The sequence below is a fragment of the Diadema antillarum genome, unplaced genomic scaffold (genome assembly GCF_040938485.1).
Source record: "Diadema antillarum isolate AM-2024a unplaced genomic scaffold, OU_Dant_1.0 scf00000065, whole genome shotgun sequence".
Lineage (NCBI taxonomy): Eukaryota > Metazoa > Echinodermata > Echinoidea > Diadematoida > Diadematidae > Diadema > Diadema antillarum.
Window position 1 is genome coordinate 115,955 of NW_027270954.1, and position 13,026 is coordinate 128,980.

General features: G+C 38.4%; 1 protein-coding gene across 1 annotated transcript; it reads right to left on the bottom strand.

Annotated features, from left to right (window-relative positions):
- Positions 1-11,471: 11,471 nt before the first annotated feature.
- On the bottom strand, positions 11,472-12,803 carry LOC139716408 (uncharacterized protein F54H12.2-like). Its single transcript, XM_071627955.1, has one exon. It carries the CDS (start codon positions 12,801-12,803, stop codon positions 11,472-11,474), a length of 1,332 nt encoding a protein of 443 aa, XP_071484056.1.
- Positions 12,804-13,026: the final 223 nt, after the last annotated feature.

Here is a 13,026-nt window from a genome sequence, read left to right on the forward strand (position 1 = left end):
GGGCAAAGTTGTTCCTATCAACTTTTAGGTGCATATGCTCAAGGTCAAAGGTCAAGGTCAAATGCTCAAAATTTCACTATTTCCCCCGGCCATATCCATCCAATGCCTGAAGGTATTTTCTTGAAACTTAGTGTATATATGTACTACCAAATAAAGATTCTCCAGAGAGTTTCGGGTCATGAGGTCAAAGGTCAAGGGTCAAAGGTCAAGTCGAAATGTTTAAATTTCATGTTTTTCTCCATATCTCGCATATGGTTCAAGGTATCTTCGTAGAACTTTGATTATATGCATGTACTGACTGGTAGTGATTATCTAAGGAATTTGGGGGTCGTGGGTCAAAGGTCAAGGTCAATTCCTCAAAATGTTACTCATATTTATGCAATGCCTGCAGGATTTTTCTTGAAACTTGATATATACTTGTTTTACCCAATAGATATTTTGTGGGAAGTTTCTTGCCCAAAGGTCGAAAGGTCAAGTGAAAGTGCTAAATTTCACTTCTTCCTCTTTATCTCGGAAGTAACTCAAGGTATCGTCATGAAACTTATTACATATGCATGTTCTACCTAACAGTGATTCTCCTCAGAACTTTAAGGTCAAAGGTCAAGGGTCAAAGGCCAGATTTATATACTAATATCTTAGCATTTAATAATGAAATTACACTTTTCTCCATACCTTTAAAATTACTCATGCATAAACTTATAAAAGGGTGAAAAGTCAAGTAAAAATCCTAAAATCCTCCCAAATACCTGCACTCTGACAATTTAATCATTCATCCAGTTAAACCTAGTTCAAGGAAAGTGAACGGTCAGCACATTTGTGACAAACTTGTCATTGTAATATTTTGCCAATTGTGTGAAACTGCCATCATACATTGTCAACAAATGTACTGTAGACCTATTAGGAGAACCACGCATTATGGCGGAGGCATACCAGTCGCCGTAGCGACATTTCTAGTTTTGTTCGTTTGTTTGTTTGTTTTTATTGAATTAGTACAGCTGAGATACCTCAAACACCAAGGCCAGTTATTTTATCATGTACAAGGCCCTATACAGTAGCCCACATTAAACGACCCCGTATGATTTTTTAATGAGCTAGAAAGGGTCATAACTAATCCCCTTTTCAATAGAAGAAGTGCACAACAGAAATGGCGAAAACATCAAAGTCAGCCATTTTATCTTGTACGGAGCCCCAGACAGTATACTCCCCAAAGTACCCCCATATGATTTTAAAGGAGAGTTATGGCTAGTTTCCTTTGCAATGGAAGTAGTACACAAGAGTGATACCCGAAACACCAGCAAATTGACTAAAGCCGTTTATCCTGTACAGGGCCAAAGACAGTTGCCCAGAAGGGCCAAAGACAGTTGCCTTGAAGGGCTCAACCCATATATGGTTTATTCATCTTTAAGGGTAATGGCTAATTTTATTGCAATGGAAGTAGTACACAAGAGAATCGATGAGATACCCAAAACACCAAAGCCAGTTGTTTTATCCTGTACAGGGCCCCACAGTAGCCCAGAAGTGCCCCAAAGGGTTTTAGCAAAAAGGTATTGCTATTTTCTTTTGTGATGGAAGTGGTACACAACTGAGATAATACTATGCGGAACATAAAAGCTTCTTTCTATATTTGGCCCCAGACAGTACCCCAGAATTGCCCCACATGGGTTGTAAAAAGAGTATTATGGCAAATTTCTTTTGTCTGAAAATGCAAAATCTCCCTCATGTTGGGGGTGGGGGTGGGGGAGGGGATCCCTCTTCCACACCCTCCAATATATCGCCCAGTTCCCTGAATACTACTTTAAACATTTCCTACTCTTTGATGGAAATAATTCAATATCTTACCAAACGTTTCCACTATATGTTTCACTTTCGAGTTAAAAAAAAAAAAGAAACCCCTCGTGTGGGAGAGGAGTATCCCTCCTCCACGTACTAATAACTATGAGTGCCATATTCTCTGATTTCTATCTATTATATAATTTTACCTAATCTACACGAAATGAATAACATAATTTAGACACTATATGTTTAGGTGGAGCAATATACTGCACCAAAGAAATTCACTGTCATGTGATGAATTACACATTATTTTGTAGCACATGTAGATACTAATTTGGAACATTAATGTAGCACAGATATAAAAAAAAGATTGTTTTTACTTCTCAAGTGATAACTGACATTTTCATTTAGAACTCACCTCATGGTAGACATAAAATGTATTGGTAATAAAAAGGGGCTAGGACTAAATTTTCATCTCATGTGCTTGAGGTGACGAAAATGTACAGTGTCGGGGCGATCGTTAACGAGCTGTAACCTGGATGAAAAGCTATAAGAATTTCTGAAAATGGCGGTAATTTTGGACGCCATCTTGGATTATGGTACTTGTGCGCATCAACATCTCTTAATATGTATTTTATTGAGTTCTTCATCCTTCAAAACATATATTTAGACATTCAAATTTTGTATTTGGGTCACCTGGCTGAAAAGCTATACAAATTTTAGAAAATGGCGGCCATTTTGGACGCCATCTTGGATTTCGGTACTTGCGTGCGTCAACATCTCTTGATATATGTTTTATTGAGTTCTTCATGCTTCAAAACATATATTTAGACATTTAAATTTTGTTTTTGGGTTCTCTACTTGAAAAGTTATAAGAATTTCTGGAAATGGCGGCCATTTTGGACGCCATTTTGGATTGCGGAAAACGCTCAAAGAGGATTTATGAGGACTTTTAGTATGTTATTCTAGAAATTTTTCTGGACCTATCCTGAAAAAATCAGCTTGTTACCAAAAATGTCCAGGTTTAGGCCTTTTGTCACCTAATGCTCTTGGACTATAACACACACATAATGTAGTGACTAAAATTGCTTAACGCATTAAATATGAACGAATGCAAGAAATACGAATTTAATTCACTCTGATTCGCTACAAGACCATGTTCACTGATGTTTCGATGTATAAAACGTCCATGAGATCAAACTTAGAAAACGGGCCATCGTATCTTAATTCTCTGTTGTTGTTGTTGTTTATTTATTTGTTTGCTCTTTGTTCGTTCGTTCGATTTATACTTCTTCGTTCAGAAGCAGCATACCACATCAACAAAATTGCAAACATCCATCGACATCATCACTACGCAACTATCGCAACAATTCAAAATGCGCCAATTCAGTGTTTTATCAGGAAACACGATGAGAGCGACCAATCCAGTATTATGTTATAATGTTTTAATCTACTCCGAAGTCAAAATAACGGCCATGCACTTTTATCTGTACTGCTTATTCAGCTTGCTACGATACAATGATGAATTCCCTCAAGCTCTGTTGTTTTGTTTTGTTTTGCTCTGTTTTTGTTTTTGTTTTATTGTATTGATGAAGTTCAGAGGAAAATTCAATTACAACGCTGCAGTAAAAAATTGCTCGCTCTGAATATCTGTCAATATTGCAAGCGATATACTCCACAGCCACCAAAGCCGAACTCGAGTAAAGGAAGTTCAAATCTCCCTCCCCACTTCATGGAGATGATTTCTGGCACCAGCTTGCTTGCTTGCCGTAAATATCTACGGGTAATGAGAGCGATATACTCAACGCCCACGTAAAGGCCGAATGAACCTGAACTCCAGTAAAGGAAGTTTTAAATTTCCCGTTCCACTCCATAGAGACCAGTCATTTCCTACTGGTTACGTAATACCATCGACTTTTCTGGCCACTGTACCACTGCGTTTAATACGCACAGGCACTTTCAAACCTTCGCCTCCATGGTTGCACAAGCTCGCACAATCAAAGGTTGATCAAAACACGCATCATTATCAAAAACTGCTGGTAGTCTAGTCCACGTATGGTGTTCACGTTCAATTTAGTTATGCGATTGTCGCTCATAATCGAGTTAAATACTCAATAAAGTCATGGATTCATATTCAACAGCATATATACGAACTATGGTTGAAATAGTCTACGATTCAAGTGATGCATTGATGACAGTTTCGTTTGAGTTGCTCAAAGAGTAAACTGTATATAATTTTTTTTTCTTGGAGAAAAACTGGGTCCATTTGTATCGATACTTGATTTGTAATTTGAATAGCTATACATATTGCGTATACATAATAAATCAATTGATGCTGTTAATTTTGTCTTTCTTTCTTCCTTTCTCTCTTCCTTTCTCTCTTTTTTTTCATGTATGTAGGCCGAATCTAACGCAATAGATTGAAGTGATTTAAAACTTCCCAATATTTTGTTATTCATTGAGGCTATACATCATGATCCGTTAAGCCCTCAAAACTGTTTTTAGGTATGCAATATATCCTGTCCATTGTACCATATGAACGAGCGATAATAAAGATAATTTTGCTGCACTTCATACGAGGCTCCAGGTAACAACTTCATGGATTGTGGGTTACATCCACTCTCACGAAAAAAAAAAAATAAAAACAAACAAAACAAGAAAACAAGAAAAAAAAAGATTGTCACTACAGCACATACATGTATATTCATGCATACAGCTCCACATACGCTCACCCTTTCTCAAAAACAACAGCAACAACGACAAAATGTAGGGCTCCACATCTCATAGTCAAAGCGCTTGCAAAGGCCCCACCCTCATCTTCCTGAAAAGAATAAGACAACAGCGAATGTACCGCTCCACATATCCGATAGCTTAATTGTAGAGGCTCCATCCACCCTCAGCTTTCTACATTTAATTATACAGCAACAAACGTGGCGCTCCACATCTCCCATACCTTGTAAAGGCTCCACCCTCACCTTCCTAATAAAAGACAACAACAACAAATATAGCGCTCCACATTTATCAGAGCTTGTAAAGATTCCACCCTCACCCTCCTAAATAAAAAAGAAAATGACAACACTAATAACAAATATAGCGCTCCACATCTCATGTGGAAGTCACAGCGCTTGTTAAGGCTCCACGCTCACCTTCCTAAAATTAAAGAAAAGATAACAACAACAACAACCACAGATGTAACCCTCCACATCTCATGATCGCATTGCTTGCCAAGGCTCCATGCAACAAGTATTCAGATTCGCTAATTTGCATACTATTTACGAATACAGCATCGGCGATACTACGGTTTCTCATGCATATTCATAAGGCTCCACAGCTAGAACTCTCACCTTTCCTCTAAGAACAAAATAATTGTAACGCTCCACAGCGCATAGTCACAGCGCTAAAGGCTCCGCACTAACCTTCCTAAAACAAGCAAAGAAACAAACAAACCAAAAGTAAGTGTAGCGCTCCACATCTGATATAGTCACCGACATCGCTTGTAAAGGCTCCACAAACGATGGATTGATGTTCATGGAAAGCTAATTTGCATATTCACTGGTAAATCATCACTACGACCTCATGCATATGCATCAGGCTCCACAGCTAGAACTTTCACCTTTCCTCTATAAAAGAAACGAAATAAATGTAGCGCTCCACATGTCATAGTCACAGCACTCAAGGCTCTACGCTCAACCTCCTAAACAAGCAAATAAATAAACAAACGAACAAAAAGTAAGTGTGGCGCTCCACAGTAGTATATACATGTACCCGTTCGCACCTCGTGGAGCAGTGGAGCTGTGGAGCGGTGGAGCTCCACAGCTAATGAATATTAATGAGCTCATGAATAGTAATGATCATGAATATGTATGAATATGTATTTATGTAAATGTACATGCATTATGTATGAGTGTGAGATATAATAGTCTGTGAATGGGTGTGGCAATAGCAATAATGAATTGTGGAGCAGTGGAGCTCTATGACCTAGCATATCATATTAGTGAGCTTAATTTATGAATATGTATGATTATGCAATTATGTTAACATTGTATAAACTATGCGTACGCGGTGGAGCTATGGAGTTGTGGAGTTGTGGAGCGGGAGTGACTCTCTTGCAACATGGCTAGTGTGGAGTGTATGTTGTGGAGTCTATGATTTTTTGCACGTATACAGTTGATGCGAATATAATTATGCAAATGCGTATAACAGTAAGGTGCGAAGAAATGAACATTATCAATAATAAATTGTGGAGCTGTGGAGCTTCAAGATGACCTAACGTATGAATATTAATGAGCTTAACAATGAATATGTATGATTATTTATTTATGTAAATACACATGAATTATGTATAAGCTGTGGAGCTATGGAGCTGTGGAGCTGTGGAGGTGTGGAGAGTGACTCTTTGCAACTGATGGTATGCCTGGTGTGGAGTGTAACTTTGTTGTGGAGTCGTATGATTTTACACGATGATATGAAAGGGTAAATTAAATCAGCATCATATGTAAAGATTAAATGTATGACACAGATACGTTTAGCTTGTGAATGGGCGTGACAGTAACGCAAGTGGGCTTAAGTACATTTCATACTACTGTGGAGCTGTGGAGACTTACCTTTTTTTTGCAACGGATTGTATGGCTTACAGTGTGGAGTGCATATTGTGGAGTCTAGTTTTTTTGTTTTTTTTTGTTTTTTTGTTTTGCTATTTTTTTGTGTGTGTGTTTGTTTGTTTGTTTGTTTTTTCTGGCACGATGATACGAAAGGTTGATACAAAGTAAATGCGAATGCATATACCGGTAACGTATGAAGGATTAAGCATCATCTACAGTGAATTGTGGAGTAGTGGAGCTCCAAGACGACTAATATATGAATACTGATATGCTTTATCCATGAATATGTAAATATATAAATTATGTTTGGGCTAAGGGGCTGTGGAGCTGTGGAGCTCTGGAGCTATGGAGCTGTGAAGGGGTCTCTTTTTTTCCAATTGATTGTATGGCTGGTGTTGAGTGTATGTTGTGGAGTCGTATGATCTTGAGCGATGATACGAAAGGTTGATATGAATATAGCTATGCAAATTCGTAGGATAAGGATAAGTCATCACCAAAAGCGAATTATGGAGCAGCGGAGCTCCAACAAGATGACCTAGCATATGAATATTAATGTATGCAAATGCGTATCAATAATGTATGATTGTAAGATTAAGCACGCTCAGGTGAGACTTGTGGAGCTGTGGAGAGCGAGCCTCTTGAAATGATTTCTATGGTTATTGCGAAGTTAGGTTGTAGAGTCGTTTGCTTGCACGATAATACATACAGAAAATTTCATATCATTACCGGTATTCGTGTAAATGTGTAAACACGACGTAGGATCATAAGTCGTGAAGCAGTGAAGTTCCAAGATGATGCAAAATGTATGAATATTCATGAGTGTTGACATCGCATGAACTTGAGGGTTTATGTGGAGTTTATGGTGTGATGGGGTTGTGCGCGTTTATATATGATGCAAGATTTTATATGAATTTGCATGACGTAATCTCATGGTGTGAATAAATGACATCAAAGGTGAGAATGGATTAGGATAGCAATATTCCTTTTTTCGTCGTTTCATCGTTTTATCGTTTCATCATTTCATCGTTTCATCTATTATTTCATCGTTTCATCATTTCATCGTTTCATCATTTCATCGTTTCATCATTTCATCGTTTCATCATTTCATCATTTCATCATTTCATCGTTTCATCATTTCATCGTTTATCCTTATCCTACGAATTTGCATAGCTATATTCATATCAACCTTTCGTATCATCGCTCAAGATCATACGACTCCACAACATACACTCAACACCAGCCATACAATCAATTGGAAAAAAAGAGACCCCTTCACAGCTCCATAGCTCCAGAGCTCCACAGCTCCACAGCCCCTTAGCCCAAACATAATTTATATATTTACATATTCATGAATAAAGCATATCAGTATTCATATATTAGTCGTCTTGGAGCTCCACTACTCCACAATTCACTGTAGATGATGCTTAATCCTTCATACGTTACCGGTATATGCATTCGCATTTACTTTGTATCAACCTTTCGTATCATCGTGCCAGAAAAAACAAACAAACAAACAAACACACACAAAAAAAAATAGCAAAACAAAAAAACAAAAAAACAAAAAAACTAGACTCCACAATATGCACTCCACACTGTAAGCCATACAATCCGTTGCAAAAAAAAAGGTAAGTCTCCACAGCTCCACAGTAGTATGAAATGTACTTAAGCCCACTTGCGTTACTGTCACGCCCATTCACAAGCTAAACGTATCTGTGTCATACATTTAATCTTTACATATGATGCTGATTTAATTTACCCTTTCATATCATCGTGTAAAATCATACGACTCCACAACAAAGTTACACTCCACACCAGGCATACCATCAGTTGCAAAGAGTCACTCTCCACACCTCCACAGCTCCACAGCTCCATAGCTCCACAGCTTATACATAATTCATGTGTATTTACATAAATAAATAATCATACATATTCATTGTTAAGCTCATTAATATTCATACGTTAGGTCATCTTGAAGCTCCACAGCTCCACAATTTATTATTGATAATGTTCATTTCTTCGCACCTTACTGTTATACGCATTTGCATAATTATATTCGCATCAACTGTATACGTGCAAAAAATCATAGACTCCACAACATACACTCCACACTAGCCATGTTGCAAGAGAGTCACTCCCGCTCCACAACTCCACAACTCCATAGCTCCACCGCGTACGCATAGTTTATACAATGTTAACATAATTGCATAATCATACATATTCATAAATTAAGCTCACTAATATGATATGCTAGGTCATAGAGCTCCACTGCTCCACAATTCATTATTGCTATTGCCACACCCATTCACAGACTATTATATCTCACACTCATACATAATGCATGTACATTTACATAAATACATATTCATACATATTCATGATCATTACTATTCATGAGCTCATTAATATTCATTAGCTGTGGAGCTCCACCGCTCCACAGCTCCACTGCTCCACGAGGTGCGAACGGGTACATGTATATACTACCAAATGTTTATCAACTCTGTCTCAATACTACGTATTTATCGTGACAGTCATATTCTGTATTCAGTCACTGTCTCATATGCCCGTCGGTCATCAGAGTACACCTCTTACCCTCACATTTTACAGTAGACGATACTGTTTCACTCGCTTAGACTTCGTCCAGTCATATGATATACTGTTTCACTGGCTGTCTGCTATGACCGTCGGTCACTGTCTGATATGTCCGGCGCTCATCAGTGCACACTTCGTACCCGCACATTTCTTCATCACATTGCTCTCGTTCCTCCAGCAGACGATACTGTTTCACTCGCTTAGACTTCGTCCATTCATGATATACTGTTTCACTGGCTGTCTGCTCTGACCGTCGGTCACTGTCTGATATGTCCAGCGCTCATCAGTGTACACTTCGTACCCGCACATTTCTTCCTCACATTGCTCTCGTTCCTCCAGCAGCTCTACGGGCTTTATCCCGTCAAAACAAATTTTTATCAACTCAGCATCAATACTATAGATTTATCGATACATTCATAATTTTCTTTTTCTCACTTTCTGATTTGCCCGCTCCTCCCTATTTTCAAGGCTACATTATTACTATAAGCTCTCTGACCTCTCCAAAGTACGTGACCTGATTTTCAACAAAATACATAGCGATACTATTTTTATATTTATTACTCTCATTTTTTCCCATTTTCTCGGAAAAATCAAGGTCGAATTTTTGACATATAGACGGGCTACACTACTATAGTCAAATCCTGCCTGGTTTATGCATTATTACATTCAGTGGTGAAAGTAGTTGTTTTTATTATTATTCGTAGTTAATTCCATAAAGACCGTCATATTGTACATATATCCACCACTTCGACGTTTCGTCGATTCGTCATTTTGTCATTTCGTCATTTCGTCATTTCGTCATTTCGTCATTTCGTCATTTCGTCATTTCGTCATTTCGCTGTTTTAAATCTGTGCATGTAACGCATGCAAATTTCTTTTTTTTTAATGTCTGTTTACCTAGAATTAATAACTTTGACGAAACGGAAATACACTGTAAAATGTCTCACGCAGATTCTGCAGATTGATGACTACATCACCTCAATGGTTTATAAGTTGTTAATTATTCTTTCATCACCATGTATGATTTAAGCCATGCTTGAACATCGAAACATAATTGAATAATGTATTGTATTTTTTATATGAGGAATAGTTCTTTACGTATCCAGTGGAAATGTATATAGTTTGTTCGTTGCACGGTGTAATGATTTTTTTCTCACAATCACAAAACGTAGAAGGAAGCAAAGAAAAACAAGTACAACAAGGAGTAATTTATTTACATATTCATAGTCTGTTGTTTTATTGGAGAAAATAAAACGGGTACCACGTACAATATTCTTACGATACAAAACGCACTCGTTACATCTTATTTTTGTTTTGTCCTGTGTGATATGTGTTATACAGCGTGACTGAGGAAAAGAGAAGCGAGAAAGAAAACGAAGAGCGAAAGAGAAAATGAGACATATACTCGTAACGAAAATAACAAAGTGTGTATTACTATGAAGAACGAAACCCAGCCCAAGTTTAATCTAATATATATATATATATATATATATATATATAGGTTACCTAATTTTACAAAGTATTCAAGCGGTTGTTACGCTAGGTACGCTAACCTAAGTAATATATGGTCTATGAATTGTAAATGATAATATATTCCATTGGTAACAAACTGTCACAATCACTCAACGTTTCGACATAAAGGTACAAACTTAATTCTCTTATTTTCAAACTAGCTTTCCCAGACATGAAAGAACATATATTCATGATTTGGAGTTATATGATATATATATATATATATATATATATATATATATATATATAATAAAAGAGAGAGAGAGTGAGGGAGTGAGAGAGAGAGAGAGAGTGAGAGAAAAAAGGTAATAGTACAGGCTTGCACATACGATATATACAAATTACTACTAAGTTAAATACTGTTAGATATCTAGCAATCCACATCAAGAGAGAAGTTTACACTACGTTATACACGCTATTACAATATCTTCTTACAAACTATCGAAGCTACGTGCGATTTGTAATAGAGTAAAAGATGTATCATGAACACGATGGGAAACATCAGAACGTCGATTAAACCAATCATTCACTCTCTTATCATTTCTCGTATAATCCTTGCCAAACACATTTAATACACTTCGAGTTGTTTGACCCCCTACTCGTTTCGTCACGTAATAGATACAATATTGTCCGCAAACTGTGGATACAGTTCCTTGTAGCCGTTTGGAATTAGAGGACCATGCCGAGGCATTATTGTCCAAAAACTTTACAAAGTCAAGACTGTAAGTTAAGGGTTCATATCCGTAAGAGTCAAAGAATTCGCCTTTTCCGTTGCAAAAGTAGAAAGCCACCCAGTGTGTTCCTGGTTTATCGCTAGGATCGGTATTCGCGATGAAGCATTGCTTCGCCCCACTAATTGATCGCGGTAGACAATTTGACGCATATACTCCTTTGAAATAGGGCTTGACAATAGGATCGTTCTCTAAGAAACGTTGAATCTGCGATGTATCCATAGTCGATTAGAATATTTCGGCAGTCGGTTGTCCGGAAGAGGTTTTATTGGTAATCGTAGATGATGTTTCTGCTTTTATCAATCTGAATCAGTCCTTGTCCTTCCGAGTAGACGATACAGTTGACGGTGTTTGGAATGGCCACGTCGAATTGTAGCTCTAAGCGCAGATTTCCTTGCTTGATGAGATTCAAGTGACATCCGTCAGATAGGTCGGGCGTAAGGTCGAATGCAAAAAGGGTATAACCTTCGCAGTATTCTTCTCGATTGATGTTAATTCCCTTGTCTACAAACAGTCGGTTGGTTCCCATGAATAGTGAATTGTAAGCGTGAATGTAACTTTGTCCAGCTCCCGCTGCAAAGCTAGGACGTAATGGTCTCATCGGCACCGTTTCTCCGTCAATAGTGAGGGAGATGAAGTTGAGGCGTAAATGTTTAAAGTTGAAGGGGTTCTTGCCAAAAGTACCGTTAAAGGCGTCTGTGTCAACGAATCCTACGACCACCCGATTTGGTAACTGTCCGTGAAATAGATTGTCTTTATTAATCGACATGCTTCCTGCAGGAATGGAAAAGGACTTCACGTCTACTTTGTTGACGGGGTATTTCGCGGTTGTCTTCTCCAAGGCCTTGGCGTGGTTTAACATGATGGTAGGACTGGTCTTTACTCTGCGAACGTAGAGGGCAGCAGATTCTATTTTAATTTTATATCGGGCATTCTCCGTCGAAGACAGAAGGCAAAATGCGTCTTTGCTACGATTTAACTTGATTTTCAAATCAACCCCCGGGAGTAACAGTCTTTCTTGAAAAAAAATGTCGGCGTAAATCGGACCAAGTAGAGAAAGTAATTTACTCTCGACGATGAATCCATGTCTTTTCGCCAGACCGGGATTAGCTTCTGCAGAGCTTGCCAGCGGGTTAACGGCATCCATTTTCCCCGCTTTGTCCTTGTAATATAGTTGTTGAGTGAGTTGAGACTCTTTGGTCTCTCCTCCATAGTGCAGCAGAGATTCGATGTACGCTCTGTAAGGGTATGTATTCGACGGCTGAGACACTAGTTTTTCATTGAGCATGATATCAACTTGTGCAAAGAGAGATGGGAGAAACAGGTTTACGGGACCAACTGGGGCATCAGCTGGTAAAGCCGTGTTATCATTGTTCGTAACTTTGACTGTCACTTGAAGCATGGTCTGAGAGAGGTCCAAGTATTCTTCCGACGTGCCGAACACGTTGAATTCAATGGGCCCTTCATCGGTGATGCTGCTAACGGGGTGATATTCTACCCATGGTCCTTTGACGATGCTCATTTGAGTGTGTGGTACCGTGAACAAATCCAATTCGGACTTGCAGCAGACATCGCTCTTGTCGTGTAGAAGCGCCATGTTCAGCAAAGACAGCAAGGAGTGTATGAGACTGGTAAACGAATAGTCCGAATTAATCGAAGATGTCGCGCAAGCGAGCTCTTTTCGCTGGAGAATTTCGAGACCGAATGATACGCTTCCTTCCTCGCCTCCTTCTTTTAACTCTTCCTACAACTACTAATCGCGCTCCTCCAGTCTGATTCCCAATTTTTTTCTTTACTGCTCGAACAGTCTTTGAGGCCAG

What these genes read in the sequence shown, in the direction of transcription:
- LOC139716408 (XM_071627955.1), bottom strand. Translation starts at nt 12,803, where the DNA reads ATGGCGCTTCTACACGACAAGAGCGATGTCTGCTGCAAGTCCGAATTG.